The sequence below is a fragment of the Hippocampus zosterae genome, chromosome 11 (assembly GCF_025434085.1).
Source record: "Hippocampus zosterae strain Florida chromosome 11, ASM2543408v3, whole genome shotgun sequence".
NCBI classification, from domain to species: domain Eukaryota; kingdom Metazoa; phylum Chordata; class Actinopteri; order Syngnathiformes; family Syngnathidae; genus Hippocampus; species Hippocampus zosterae.
The window spans coordinates 1218857-1231861 of record NC_067461.1 but is presented as its reverse complement, the minus strand read 5'-3'; the positions used below and the strand labels follow the sequence as shown (position 1 = coordinate 1231861).

The window sequence follows — 13005 nt, the reverse complement described above, 5'->3', positions numbered from 1 at the left end:
TGTCTTTTTAGTTACAAATGGTTGAAGAGAGGGACTTCCAAAGTCTCATCAACTCCAAACTAACTTGAATAAATCAGACGATGGCTCGAGGCTGCTTAGGTTGTCGGCACTTGGCTGAAAGAAATTATTCACAGGGGCTACGTTGCTGAAAAAAGGTTCGGGTGAGAACCAAAATGGCCGTTCCGTATCCACCTTGGGGGGGCCCCCTGTGTTCCAACGAAAACGCCAGTCCGGAAGACATTCTAGTTTGGGTCCGGTTTCCAGATTTATTACTATTTTTTATTCAAATGACGATGCACAGATTTAGCCTCGGCTACGTTCGTTTAACTACTTGAAGCTCTCGGGCTTTTGCAGATGTTGGGGCGTCTGTCGGGAGGTGTGCGATTTGATGAACATCACTTGAGAAATGTCAGGGCGGCCGCCCGCCCGTCCGCCCGCAGCGGAAACATGCCATTCGGGAAGAAATCTAAAATTTCACCCTCATTCCAGCAAGCTCGCCCCTGACATGCCATTAGCTGTGTTTTTCATCTTGCCGTTGTCGCTTTTGTGCGAGGGTGCCGCTGAGCTCCAGCGGTTGTGGCACGGCGCGTGCGTGCGTGCGCGGGTGGCGGGGGGGGGGGGGGGGGGGGGGGGGGGAAGGCCTGGCGGTCCTCGCCGCTGACGGTGGCACAGCGGTGGCATTTGTCAGCTCGCCTTTTCCACTTGGGCTCCAGATTGACGTCTGGTTTCTCGTGCCGCGCGCTGCGGCGGGCTAAAGGTTCCCTGCTGAAAAGGTCAGACACTTACTACTGTTTGCTTAACAGCATGTAACAGTTCTTCTGAAGGGGCGAGGAAGGAAGGGAGGGGAGGGGGGGGGGGTCAAAAACAGCACAACAGGCCTGGTGGCCACAGGACACACTCGGAGGCTCATCACTCAATTGTGTGCATGAAGAGTCTGCAGTGTTTTAGTTTTCCGCCGCTGTTTCTGCAATTGAATTGCCTCAGCCAAGGAGTTGGATACCCGATTGAAAATCGGCCTCCTGACAAGGAAGCTGCTGGCTGGCGGAATACTTCAAACGGCAACAATAATGGGGTCATAAAAATGGAAATTTCTACTGTCAATTGGAAAATTGCATTTTCAACAGCTTTCATAAATGTTGATTTTTTTTTAATCCCACTGTATTACCGAAGCCAATATAATTCATTGAGAAAAAAAAAATTGAAGTTCTCACAGCCTCTCACATTGCGGTGACAACATCTTTGATGTGCTGCGCAGACGTTGGCCATCAACCGCGGGGAGAGTCTGAAAATGTTGACAGTCAAGGTGACCATCCCCGAGCGGGTCAAGCAAAACTTCATGCGCTGGTGCATCAACAACAGGTCGCCGCACATACACGCACATACGAGCAAAGACGCACGCGCTGTCGCGTGGATGATCAAACCGACGTTGTGTCCCACGGCAGGTGGAAGCCAAAGACGTACGCTCGAGAGGAGCATCGAGCCCTCATCAGGGATTCGGTCGAGGACTCTTACAAAAGGCTGATTGTGCCGTTTCTCAGCAGGACGTACAGGTTTGGCAAAATGCTTTTCATTTTAGCCTCGCCCTCGATTCCTGTCTTATTTTTCCCCTTCTCCTCGTTTTTAAGAACAAACCTCACCAAAGCAGCCGAGAAGGAATCGGTCGCCATGTTTGTGCGAAACCTCCGCCAGCGCCTGTTGGTGTGTCCGGTCCGGGGCTGCGCCATGATGGGGGTGGACCCCGGCTTCCAACATGGCTGCAAGCTGGCCATCCTCTCCCCACAAGGTGAGGGAGAGCTTGCGATGTGGACCGCATGACTCGCACACGCCCACCGAGCAATTGAGCAATGGAAAGACCGAGTCCCTTTTTCGTATGTCATCATAACAGTTTTGATCAGATTTTCCTTCTCAAAATGAGCATCAAACTTGGCCGGCATGCCCCCAGACACTTTCAATGGCGTTGGCAAGAAATGCTCGCAAAAATAAATGCCTCACCATTAATAACGCACTTCAGTACTCAAATGGATTTTTTTGTCGGTGAAAAATGAATGCCTTACTTCTCAGAAAAGCTCTAATTCATTTTTGGTCACTGGAAAATTAATTGAGCTTTTCGAAATGCTTGGTGGGCGGCCCGGTAGTCCAGTGGTTAGCACGTCGGCTTCACAGTGCAGAGGTACCGGGTTCGATTCCAGCTCCGGGCTCCCTGTGTGGAGTTTGCATGTTCTCCCCGGGCCTGCGTGGGTTTTCTCCGGGTGCTCCGGTTTCCTCCCACATTCCAAAAAAATGCGTGGCAGGCTGATTGAACACTCTAAATTGTCCCTAGGTGTGAGTGTGAGTGCGGATGGTTGTTCGTTTCTGTGTGGACTGTGATTGGCTGGCAACCGATTCAGGGTGTCCCCCGCCTACTGCCCGAAGACAGCTGGGATAGGCTCCAGCACCCACGCGACCCTAGTGAGGATCAAGCGGCTCGGAAGATGAATGAATGAATGAATGAATAAATGCTTGGTGCTCTGTCTTTTTTTTTTTTTTGTCTGTGAAAAACAAATGCCTTGCCCTTAATATTCTCTGACAGAAGGTAAAACACTGAATGCTGGGAACCAATGTTTGCATGTTTTTTTTCTACATTTCATTTTAAAATGACACGCATTGGCAAATGACACATGTGCATTTGGAAACGCGTCGAGTTTTGTCTCACGCTTGTTCCCAGGTCAAATCCTCCACACGGACGTCGTCTACCCGCACGGCTTCCGCAACGATAAGGAAGCGGAAAAGCTGCGCCGGCTGATGCTCAAATACAAGTACTTGCACGGTTTACACTCACTCCAGGATTGCCTGGAAGAAATTTGTCCCGATGTAATTGTGCGGGTTGCTCACTACCGTCCGCTTGTCAACACCAGCTGCGCCAGGGTCGTCATCGGCAACGGGAAGGCGTGTCGTGAGACCGAGGCCTTCTTCGCTGACCTCATCGCCAAGCGCTACTTTGACCCGCTGGACGTGTCCTACTGGTAAGGATCGCACATCCGAGCGCCACAAACGGGAGTCCGGTCACCCGGCAGGCGGAAAAGTTTTGGAGGTTTTTCCTTCCACCCGTCCCCCGTCGGACATTGTTTGAATTCATTCATTCATTCATCTTCTGAGCCGCTTGATCCTCACCAGGGTCGCGGGGGTGCTGGAGCCTATCCCAGCTGTCTTCGGGCAGTAGGCGGGGGACACCCTGAATCGGTTGCCAGCCAATCGCAGGGCACACAGAGACGAACAACCATTCGCACTCACACTCACACCTAGCGACAATTTAGAGCGTCCAATCAGCCTGCCATGCATGTTTTTGGAATGTGGGAGGAAACCGTAGCACCCGGAGAAAACCCACGCAGGCCCGGGGAGAACATGCAAACTCCACACAGGGAGGCCGGAGCTGGAATCGAACCCGGTACCTCTGCACTGTGAAGCCGACGTGCTAACCACTGGACTACCGGGCCGCCCCATTGTTTGAATTGTCAAGCTCATTATCTTTTACATGAACGAGTGGATATTTTCTAAAGGCTTCACGGCGTGACGCAGCGCAGATTTTCATAAAAAGCAGCTCTCTGACAGTGTCGAAGGTCAAAGGTCAAGAGTGTACCTATCGTTGCGAGTCCTGAAAATGAAAAGTTCGAGTGACGAGAAACGCTGGAGCGCTGAGGAATGTAGAAATAAAACAAGAGATGGAGCTGAAAGAGAGAGGGGGGGGGGCGGAGGCGCACTGATAATGCTGAATATTATCTATTGAAGCCATCTGGACTTTGTTTCACTTTGGGCCAATTAAGGGGGACGCTTTGCGGTGCACGTTGTGTCTGTAACCGGGTCCGGCGCACACTTGGGCCTACAACGCGGCGGGAGCCGGCTCCAAGCATAACACGCCGGCGACCTCGCCGCAGCGCTGTTTGTTGACTCGAGGCTCGCGTCGGGACCGCGGCCGAGAACCACGTCGGCGGGATCGCGTATCATCTCCCGAGTTCAACACCTTTGCTCTAATAGCCCCGCGTTCGCCATCTTCTTTCAAAGGTGGCTTTTCTTTCGCTTCTCAAGCGCATATAAAACAGCTACAAGCTTATACGGCTATTCGTTACATTGCATCGCTTTGAATTCTCCATACATCCTCACACATACACAATCTCAAGTACACACTCTGACTTTTCCTCATTGCGCGCCTAAAATTTTATCTGAGAGACACCTCGTAAAAACCAAAATAGCTCCCCGCATCTCTTAAAAATAAATCCTCCGTGCCACCATATGAAGATTTCTGACCCGCTGTTATTTCTTGCCAAAATGGCACCTTTCAATTGCATTATTTCACATTTGTTTGTTAAACACGACGCCATTCCTCGTCTCCCTTTTAATTAGGTTGATTGCATCTTTACATCACACGATTTGACTTGAACAAGTTCCTGTGGCGTGAACGCCCCCCCTCCCTCCCCCCTCCTCCCGCAGGGCATGATACGGCGCGGGGTATCATCGTTCTGACAAAGTCTGTCTGTGCCTGCGATGAGGATCGAGGGGGGGTGGGGGGTGGGGTCTTTGTTCGGTCATGTTTATTGGTAAAGGTGTTCCGTGCTGCTCCGTCAGTACTTGTTCAGAAATTCTGTCATGAAAAGTGCAGCTAATTGCAGCCGTGTTTGGATTTCCTCTTGCACACGTATGTCCGAATGACAAGTAACAAGTACAGAGTAGGCGGGGCCAAGAGTCAGTTCCTCAAAAATGCTGTGTCAATTGTATGAATGAGGATCGGCTTTTTAATTTATTCCTGGTATCGTATCATTTTTTTTTTCTTCCAAATGTTCAAGGGAGGGACATCGGTTGGACAGCTCTTTGAGCAACGGTGATGATACTCAAACACGAGAGCTTCTGGCCGATAACAATGACTCGTTTCCTGACCGCTGCGGGGCGAATGAGCCTTTTAAATGAGCTGCGCTCTTTGGAATGAATGTGGATGCGTCCAACAATCGGGCAAATCATCGGACGTGCTTTGCTTTTGAACCTCAGCCGATCCGTCTTTGACCCACTCTGATGTTTTGTAGATTGGTTACTCCGGACTCGACCGTCGTGCCTTTGCCCAAGTCGTGCCAAGTGGCAGACTATCTCTCTTTCAAGTAGGAGTCATCATTCTCCCCCTTGATTGTCTCTCTTGTCCCGCAGCGATACGCCGATGTCTTGACGATACGCCCTTGACCGCGTTACATCCCCTCCCCGCAGCGCACCCCCGGTGGGATGAGATCATTTTGACTGGCTGGTGGGGGCAGCGACAGCACGGCCCGTATTGACCAAGCGCGCGTGTCCTCTGTCGAGCCCCGTGTGCGGGCTTGCTACCAGGGGGGGCCGGGCTGGGCCGGGTCGAGTGAGTGATGAACATAGAGTGGCAGCACCCGGTGTGCACCGTGCCCCCATCCGGGCACCAGAGGTCATGTGAAGGAAGCGAGTGGCAAAACTAGTTAACGGAACTGCCTTATAAATAATTGAACTAAATTGTTGACCCACCAGGCGGCACCGCGGACGTCGGTGCCGCAGTGCAGAGGTGCAGGGTTCGATTCCGGCTCCGGCCTTCCTGTGTGGGAGCGTGCCAGTTCTCCCCGTGCCTGCCTGCGTGTGTGGAGGTTGGGGGGGGGGGGGGGGGGGGGGGGCTTCGATCCGTTGATATCAGCGGTGCAACAAAAGTTTGTTCCTTCTGCGTGTGCCCTTTTTGTGTCGCAGGGCCTCGTTTGATTTTTCATCATGCACCCTTTTCCATTGTGACGCGCATTGTCCCATCGTGCCTCAACGGTGGTCAACTTGTGTCCCCCCCCCCCCCCCCCCCCCATTTCCTTTAAGGCCCCGCCATTCAAGTCCCGGTGACATGCCGGACGTATATTCGGGCGTGTGTAAGATGGGCCTTTGCCGCCGAGCGATTGACATAAGCGCGCGTGAGGCTTTGCTCTTTTCCAAAGTGCCTCCTACTGGCGGCAGCGCGCGTGCGCGCGTCCCTCGCCGCCTGCCTCCTAGCTCCTTTGCTGGAGACTGACAGCCCTTGACACCTGCCATTTTGGACGCTTTTCTCCGCGAAAAATGTCACCGTCTTCAAAGCCGACATGTATGTATTTGTGCGTGTGAGCGAGAAAGAAGACATCGCTCAAATGCGTGTGCCGGAGGTGACGCTTTGCAGCTGACTGAGCAATGAAAGCGAGCTGTTTGAGCAGCGGGGACGTGTGCGCGTGTGCGCGTGCGTTTGTTTGTGTGTTCTTGACGCGGAGATATTTTGGAGTGTTAATTTGTGAGCTCGCAGCTCCTGCCGGGCTTGAACTTGATGTCAGGCCAAGTCACAGGATCTTGTCAGTCAGCTCAAAAGAAAGACATTTCGGTGCCCTGCCCGTTGCCGTTTTAAGATTTCCATTCATCTCCCACCTTTGTGTCACTTTGTGTTTCATTCTGTCCAGCAATCAGGGCTCCGCGGTTCAATTTCTCCGATTTATTATTATTTTTCCTTCTTTCTTTTAGGCGCACGTGTATTTCAATTTGACAGATTTTTCTAAATTATTACAGTAATCATTTAGGTTTTTGTGGGTTTTTTTTGTTGATATTTTAAGTACAGTGCAATTGTTTAATTTGTAAACAATATATTTGCAGCCAATCATTTATATATACAGTACATACACAAATATTTGTTTTTAGTTTTTTCCCCCCTGTATTTAGACATGTTTCAGCTGCAAAAACATGCAGTGAGAACTGTGTTTCAAAGCTGAAAGTATTTTGGAGGGCTTGTCAAAAGTTGGAGAACCGCTTATTTTGAGCTTTGTTGAACGCATCTCCATCGGAAAATACATTTCAGGTTCCTACATAATTACTATATTGAAAAAAAAATCGCATTATTCCAGTTTTTGGAGATAATGAATGAGCGTTTTTTGTTTGCTGGAGCGCCACCATCCCGCCTCTTTTCCATCTCTCACTGAAGCAGGATTAGAAGGATCCTGATGTTTTGAATCAGGTGTGTTGCTCCTAGGAGAGCTGGAAAACGGGCAGGACAGCGCCCCGCAAGGGACCGACTTGGGACACCCCTGCTCTAACGTATAAAAACGATCAAAAATGAAATAGTGAATTTATAGAATATGAGCTGCCTTTTTTTTTAATCGAGCTACTGCTGAAATCGACGTGATTGGAGACTTGTGGAAATGCTGAGACTCCCTCCGGAGCAGATGTGCATCCTTTTATCTTACGGGGCCACGTATTACCTTGCTCTTTCCCAAGGTTGAATTGCATTTTCCCTTATGGGTGCAGCACTTCATCACCGAGCCGCTGACTTTTTCAAATGTAGCGTATAGCCGGCTCTGCGCATGTGGCGCATGCAGCCGACACGTGGCCAAACCCCTAAATTGGACAGTAACTTAAGTGACATGTGTGGGTATCCACCCCCCCCCCCCCCCTCTTTCCCGTCAACTTTTTGTCTTCTGTATCAGATGAGTTGGTGATATTATTGCCCCCCTCGTCTTTTCCTACCGATCTGATGGACTGTTTGTCATTTCCCGACAGGCTGCATGTGTGTGTGTGTGTGTGTGTGTGTGTGCGCACGCGCGCTCGAAGGCTTTCGAAGTGTGTATGTATCCGTCCGTCTCTTGGAATATTTGGACAGCAAGCGGGGGTCAGTCATTTTGTTGTGTCAGGCCCAAGGGGCGCGCGTGCGTCTTCTTCTTAAGACCACCAGTCACATCCAGAAGGAAAGCATGAGCCAAGCTTGTGACTTTGCCCCGGGAAGGGACGGCAGGCCCATGTTTCTTCCATGTGTTTCCAGTTTGGGGGGATGGGGCGGGGAGGGGGTGCGCAAAACGATGCACCCCGCAGGGCCTCCGTGGCATGGCGTTCCAAGCAGAGGCAACTAATGACTTTGCGTGACCCACGCGAGCCTCGGAGCTGGCCAGCGGACAACCTTCTGCTGCCTGCCAGGCCGATACCGTGGCCGTCACCCATGAGGGCTCAGAGCTGGATCTGTGACTGTGCCACCAGCCGGCGGCCTCCCCGCCGGCCTTGATTCACTTAGACGTGATCGGGACGTCGCTGCGCGGGTGCCTTGTTGACGCTGAAATGGGTTTCAACGACTTTTGAAATGCCTTTTGCCGGGCTCAGTTTGACCCACAAAATAACGGGGAGGGCCAAGGCAAAACCCGGACAACAATGCCATACCATCGGGGATGTTTTTCCAACTGTTGATATTGAAAAAAAAAAATGGCGATCCCAAGATAATCCTTTTTATATGATAAAGAAGTTTGACCAGAATGCTCCGAGTGAAAACGTAGATCATGACTGTATTCCATTAAACCGCCTATTAGAGAAACGTGCTAATGTATCTGTACGCAACTAAACAATAATGATCGGCTCTGACTTGGCCCTTTTGAAGGTCATGTGCCACTGCTCGTTAGCGGTGTCACCATGGCGATATGTCAGCTGTCAGCGCAATGGCTGGCGATCTGACAAAAAGAAGGGGGGTGGGGGTGGGGGGGGCTGCTGGTGACCATGAATAGGAGAGGATGAGCTGCTTTTTAAATTGCAGGCCTGCGGGTGGGAATGGTAGTAGTGCGAGTGAGCGAGTGAAAGAAGGCCGCACTTGAAATTGTGCAACACTGAGAGGAGGCTCTGACCTCATCATCATATTAGAAGGCCCCCCAGGGCACCCCCCCCCCAACCCCCCGCCCCTTCTTCTTTCGCCTTTTCCATCCTAACGACTGACCGACATGACAGCTGGAGTCGTGCTCCCTATGCTTTATTGTGTTTGTGTGCCGATGGATGACCGGAGCCCAAATGTGTCCCCTGCCCTGAAAAACAATCAGACTAAAGTCTCTCAATTATTATTACAAAGGAATTGTCAGCGCTTTCCTTCCGGATACGTCCTGAAACCTTCAGTCGGTGTTTTTGTTTCCTTCCCCTCTATTGCGTACAAGTAGAGAGTTCTACGAGCACACATCCGTCATATCCTCGGGAATCAACAGATTGAAAAGAAATAATAATTACAATATGTTTTTTCTTATTTGCCTGCCCCAGCTGAAGAATCTGACGTGCTCTGTCACTTATAGTTATTTCAAGTACAGGTACTCTTTAAATCATTTTTTTTTTTACTTATACTAAAATAATACATCAAGACTGGCAGTTTGTCAAATGTGATTAGTCTTAAGACGGACTGATATTTTGCATACACTGTATTGGTATTTGTAAAACGATTTTTTTTTTTTTTGCCAATGGTTTGCAAATGAATCCCCTCACCGCCAATTGTTGCCTTGGCTGCAGTACAGCCTAATGTCCTCTAGATGCCAGTAGTGTCACATGAGCACAGAGGTCGTGCAGGGCCAGTGATTTTTTTTTTTGTAGGCCTTGACTCGGCATGTATTACTCAGAAATGTGTGGTGAGTCAACAGAGGGCTCGGTTAGAAGCCATAAGGTGTGACGAATGTGTTTGTCCAGTAAATGATGAATTCGGTCTCATGAAGTCCACAACTTATCACGAAGAACAAATGTATGCATAGCTCATCAAAGTTTGTCCTTGTAAAGTTGCGAATGCATTGTCATGAAGTCTTTCATGTAAAATGTCGCAGATGTTTTTTTTTTTTTTTAATCGATCACGATGCAGTCCCCCTCACGCCTCCTCTTCTCCCGCACCAGTATCACCAACGAGGCCGGCGCGTCCATCTACAGCGTGAGCCCCGAGGCAGTCAAAGAGATGCCCGATTTGGACCCAAACCTTCGAAGCGCAGGTAATCATGACCCTCTCGCCGCCATGCCGGATGCTGATGACGATGACGATGCTTCGTGGCATTTTGATGGTATTTCCACTCGAGCGGGACTATTGCCACTTTTACGGGTGAAGATCTGGCTTTGCTATTAGATGGGCTTATGTCTCCGCGGCGGCGTTCCTCCACGTATTCCATCACTGAACGCCCGGCGGCAACACTGAAACACGGTTGCCGAGAACAAATGTTTCCAGCAGACTTCCTCTATAAAAAAGCCTTAAATCAAGCGTGACTGAATTATTCCTCGCCCGTTTCCTGTGATCAGCAGCACTTTTTGGTTTTCTTTTTGCCGCCATTCCCAGCATTTGGGACGACCTGCCGCTGTCACTTTGGTATTCTTTGAAGCGACCCGCAAAGGGGTGAAGCGCGTAGAGCGTCCGTCGCTCCCAGCCGGCGTCGTGCGATCAAGGCTGCCTGTGGCAGTATAAGACGATATTTTAACGAGTCGCCGAGTGGGATGTTTTTATGCTCAGTCTCTCCTCCTTAAGCAGGCTACACACATACTGATTTTTTGTATCCTAATCGCACGACGTGTGTGTGTATGTGAGAGAGAATGAGAGAGAGACCCCCCCACACATGGAAAAAAAATCAGTCAAATGTGCTTGCGTCTTTTCTAGTGTTTGGGGCCCTTGTGATGACCAGCACAGCACACAAGGTGCAACCAATTTTGCCAGCAAAGCTAGCAAAGCCCACCCCACTATTGGAAATCTAGTGCTGTACCAAGACTGACCTATGAGGGGCAGCATTGTGCCACAAGGCATCCAAACTACCAGAAAATACAGAGAGAGAGAGAGAGTAGGAGGAGAAGCTGAAGACGATATTGCGCATGGTTTGCCTTTGTCATTTTTATTGCAGCGAATGAGGCGTCATGGAATAATCTCGGTAGTGCAGCTGACATTTTCGGCCTTTGGCAGCTTTAATGAGAAGAAGGGCGGGGGGGGGGGGGGGGGGGGGGGGGTGGGTATGTGCACCGAAAACTGGGCTGTGGTTGCACTGCACTCACTTTGTATATAGAACAGGTTTAATGTTCACTAATTGTTACCTTGAGCCGCATCGGGGAGGAAGAATCACTCTTAAGACGACGCACGCCACAGGATAATCCTTGAGGGACATCTGATGAGTGGGCGGGGGGGGGGCATGCTCAAATGTGGCCTGATCGGGAGCTATCTTTGGTGCTTGTTAAATATTTACGATTATTAACCTCTACCCGTTCCGAGTGGAATGGGGGTGTGGGATGGGGGGTCACTCTTACCGACCCACTTGACGACTCGGTATAAGTGCTCCGGATAATTTTGAGGCAGATCTGATAGTCGGGCCTTTGCCGACTTAGCATGCAAGGGGGAAACATTTTAAATCCCTCTCTGGTGTTTCACCTGCACGGTTGCACGGTGACAGATGAAGCTAACCAACCCGCCATTGCCTTCGCACTAGCCGGCAAAACAATCTCCCCCTTTTTTTTCCTCGGACCTCTACGTCTCTTATTTCTTTTTTTTTTTTTTCCTCTCTCCTCCCTCGTGCTTTGAGTAACAGTAAACTGTAGTGCTCAAAAAAGGTTTAATAAGCGGCATGGAGTTAAGATGGACGGTGCAGAGCAAAAGAGGACGGGAGGGTTTGCCGGGTGCACCGAGCGAGGGCAGGTTTGAAACTCCATCCCTGTCTAAATATTTTCTCAGGCTGCAGCCTCCCACCGCAGCGACACAGTCGAGAAAGAGGGAGAGGTGAGCCCTTGATTCCAGACATATTCCCTCCCTTCCTCCTTGCGCTCTAGAGCCCGTCTCTTTTTTTTTTTTTTTTCTTCCCCTTGTCCTCTGCCAAGGACATCCAAGTCTGATGTCCCATACTCAACACTCATCGATGGCGGCTAAACTTTGAACGATTTCTTCATTCTAGTTTGACAGAAGATGCGTGAAAAGCCTTGTGCACAAAACAGCCCCCTATGGATGCAACCACGCTAGTCCAGGGCTTGTCCCGCATGCTTAAAATCCCACGGAATAAAATTGCTTCATTCATTTAAAAGGAATTTGGAAAAGGTCGCTGGTGTGAGGTTGTGTTTTCGCATTCCATTCGTGCGCTTGTTGTGTCTGGGCGTTCTGAGCTCATGCCTTCCGGTGCGTGCATGCGCGCCTTCGTTCAATTTGTTATTTATTTATTTGCGATTGTTTTCATTTGGAATCCTTTGCCAGCATAGTCATGGAAAAAGACGTTTTCCCCTTCCAACCGACGCCTTCGGGCACACACTACCGCTAATTGTGTGCACGCGCCGGTCTAAATGAGTCATTCTCAAGGTGTGCGCGCGCATGTTTCCACAACATCTTTCGGGAATCTCGATGACAGATGCGGGGGCAGCTTTAATTATTATTGCGCTGTCACGATGACAATTGGCTTTGGCCTCCCCACTCAGGCCTCAGCCGTAATAGGAACGTTTGCATTTTCTTATAAATCACTTATAAAGCATTTATAAAGCACTTATAAATCATGCGGCGGTGACTCTTCAATAACCCGGTTGAGATAGTTGGCGGCCTTGCGGCGAGGCGTCGCCGGCTTCCCCGCCTGACCACTGGTCCGTGTGTGTCGACAGTGTCCATCGGAAGACGCGTCCAGGATCCGTTGGCCGAGCTGGTGAAGATCGATCCAAAACACATAGGCATTGGAACGTACCAGGTAAGAGGCTTCGGGCCGAGTCCTCGTCTTTCAGGGGGAAACACAAATAGTAATAATGGGCCTTGCGCAGCGGGGGGAGGAGATAGAAGAAGAGGCACCCGAGGTTGGAGATCAAGTCGGTTGGAGGCCTGTGTCAACACATGACGCTAGCGCTGAGCGCTAACTCAATTAATGGCCCGGAGTGACGCGTGTTTTTGCTTGCGCGCTGGCTTACGTGTCGCCCACGCAAGCTTTTCACTCTGCGTGCGGCATTGTGTGACCGCATGAGAACGTGGTGGTGTTTTGAAACGCAAAACGGTTGCGCTCGACATCGCCTTTAGAGCAAGGCATTTTCATTTCAGGGTGACGATCGTCCAGACCATGAGTGTTGTCATATTTTTGTTGTTATTAATACACTGTTTAGCATCTCACGGGGTAGGCACGGATCAGTATGGAGAGGATGTGACACGGACGGCAAGGAAAATGACTGTTTGAATGTGGCTCGTCTATTTAATTTTTTGTCTCACTTTTTTGGGAACATATTTTTGCCCTAATGTTGTATTTTTTTTTGGTATGGTATATTACAATA

General features: G+C 50.1%; 1 protein-coding gene across 1 annotated transcript in view; it reads left to right on the top strand.

The window, feature by feature from the left end:
* Positions 1-13005, top strand: part of LOC127610440 (S1 RNA-binding domain-containing protein 1-like) — a 28373-nt gene that overhangs the window by 6944 nt on the left and 8424 nt on the right. Inside the window, exons 9-15 of the mRNA XM_052080614.1 lie at positions 1256-1359; positions 1443-1550; positions 1626-1783; positions 2705-2795; positions 2895-3002; positions 9649-9740; positions 12355-12437. Of these exons, the coding sequence (XP_051936574.1) occupies positions 1256-1359; positions 1443-1550; positions 1626-1783; positions 2705-2795; positions 2895-3002; positions 9649-9740; positions 12355-12437 (744 nt within the window). The remainder of the gene's footprint in view (positions 1-1255; positions 1360-1442; positions 1551-1625; positions 1784-2704; positions 2796-2894; positions 3003-9648; positions 9741-12354; positions 12438-13005) is intronic.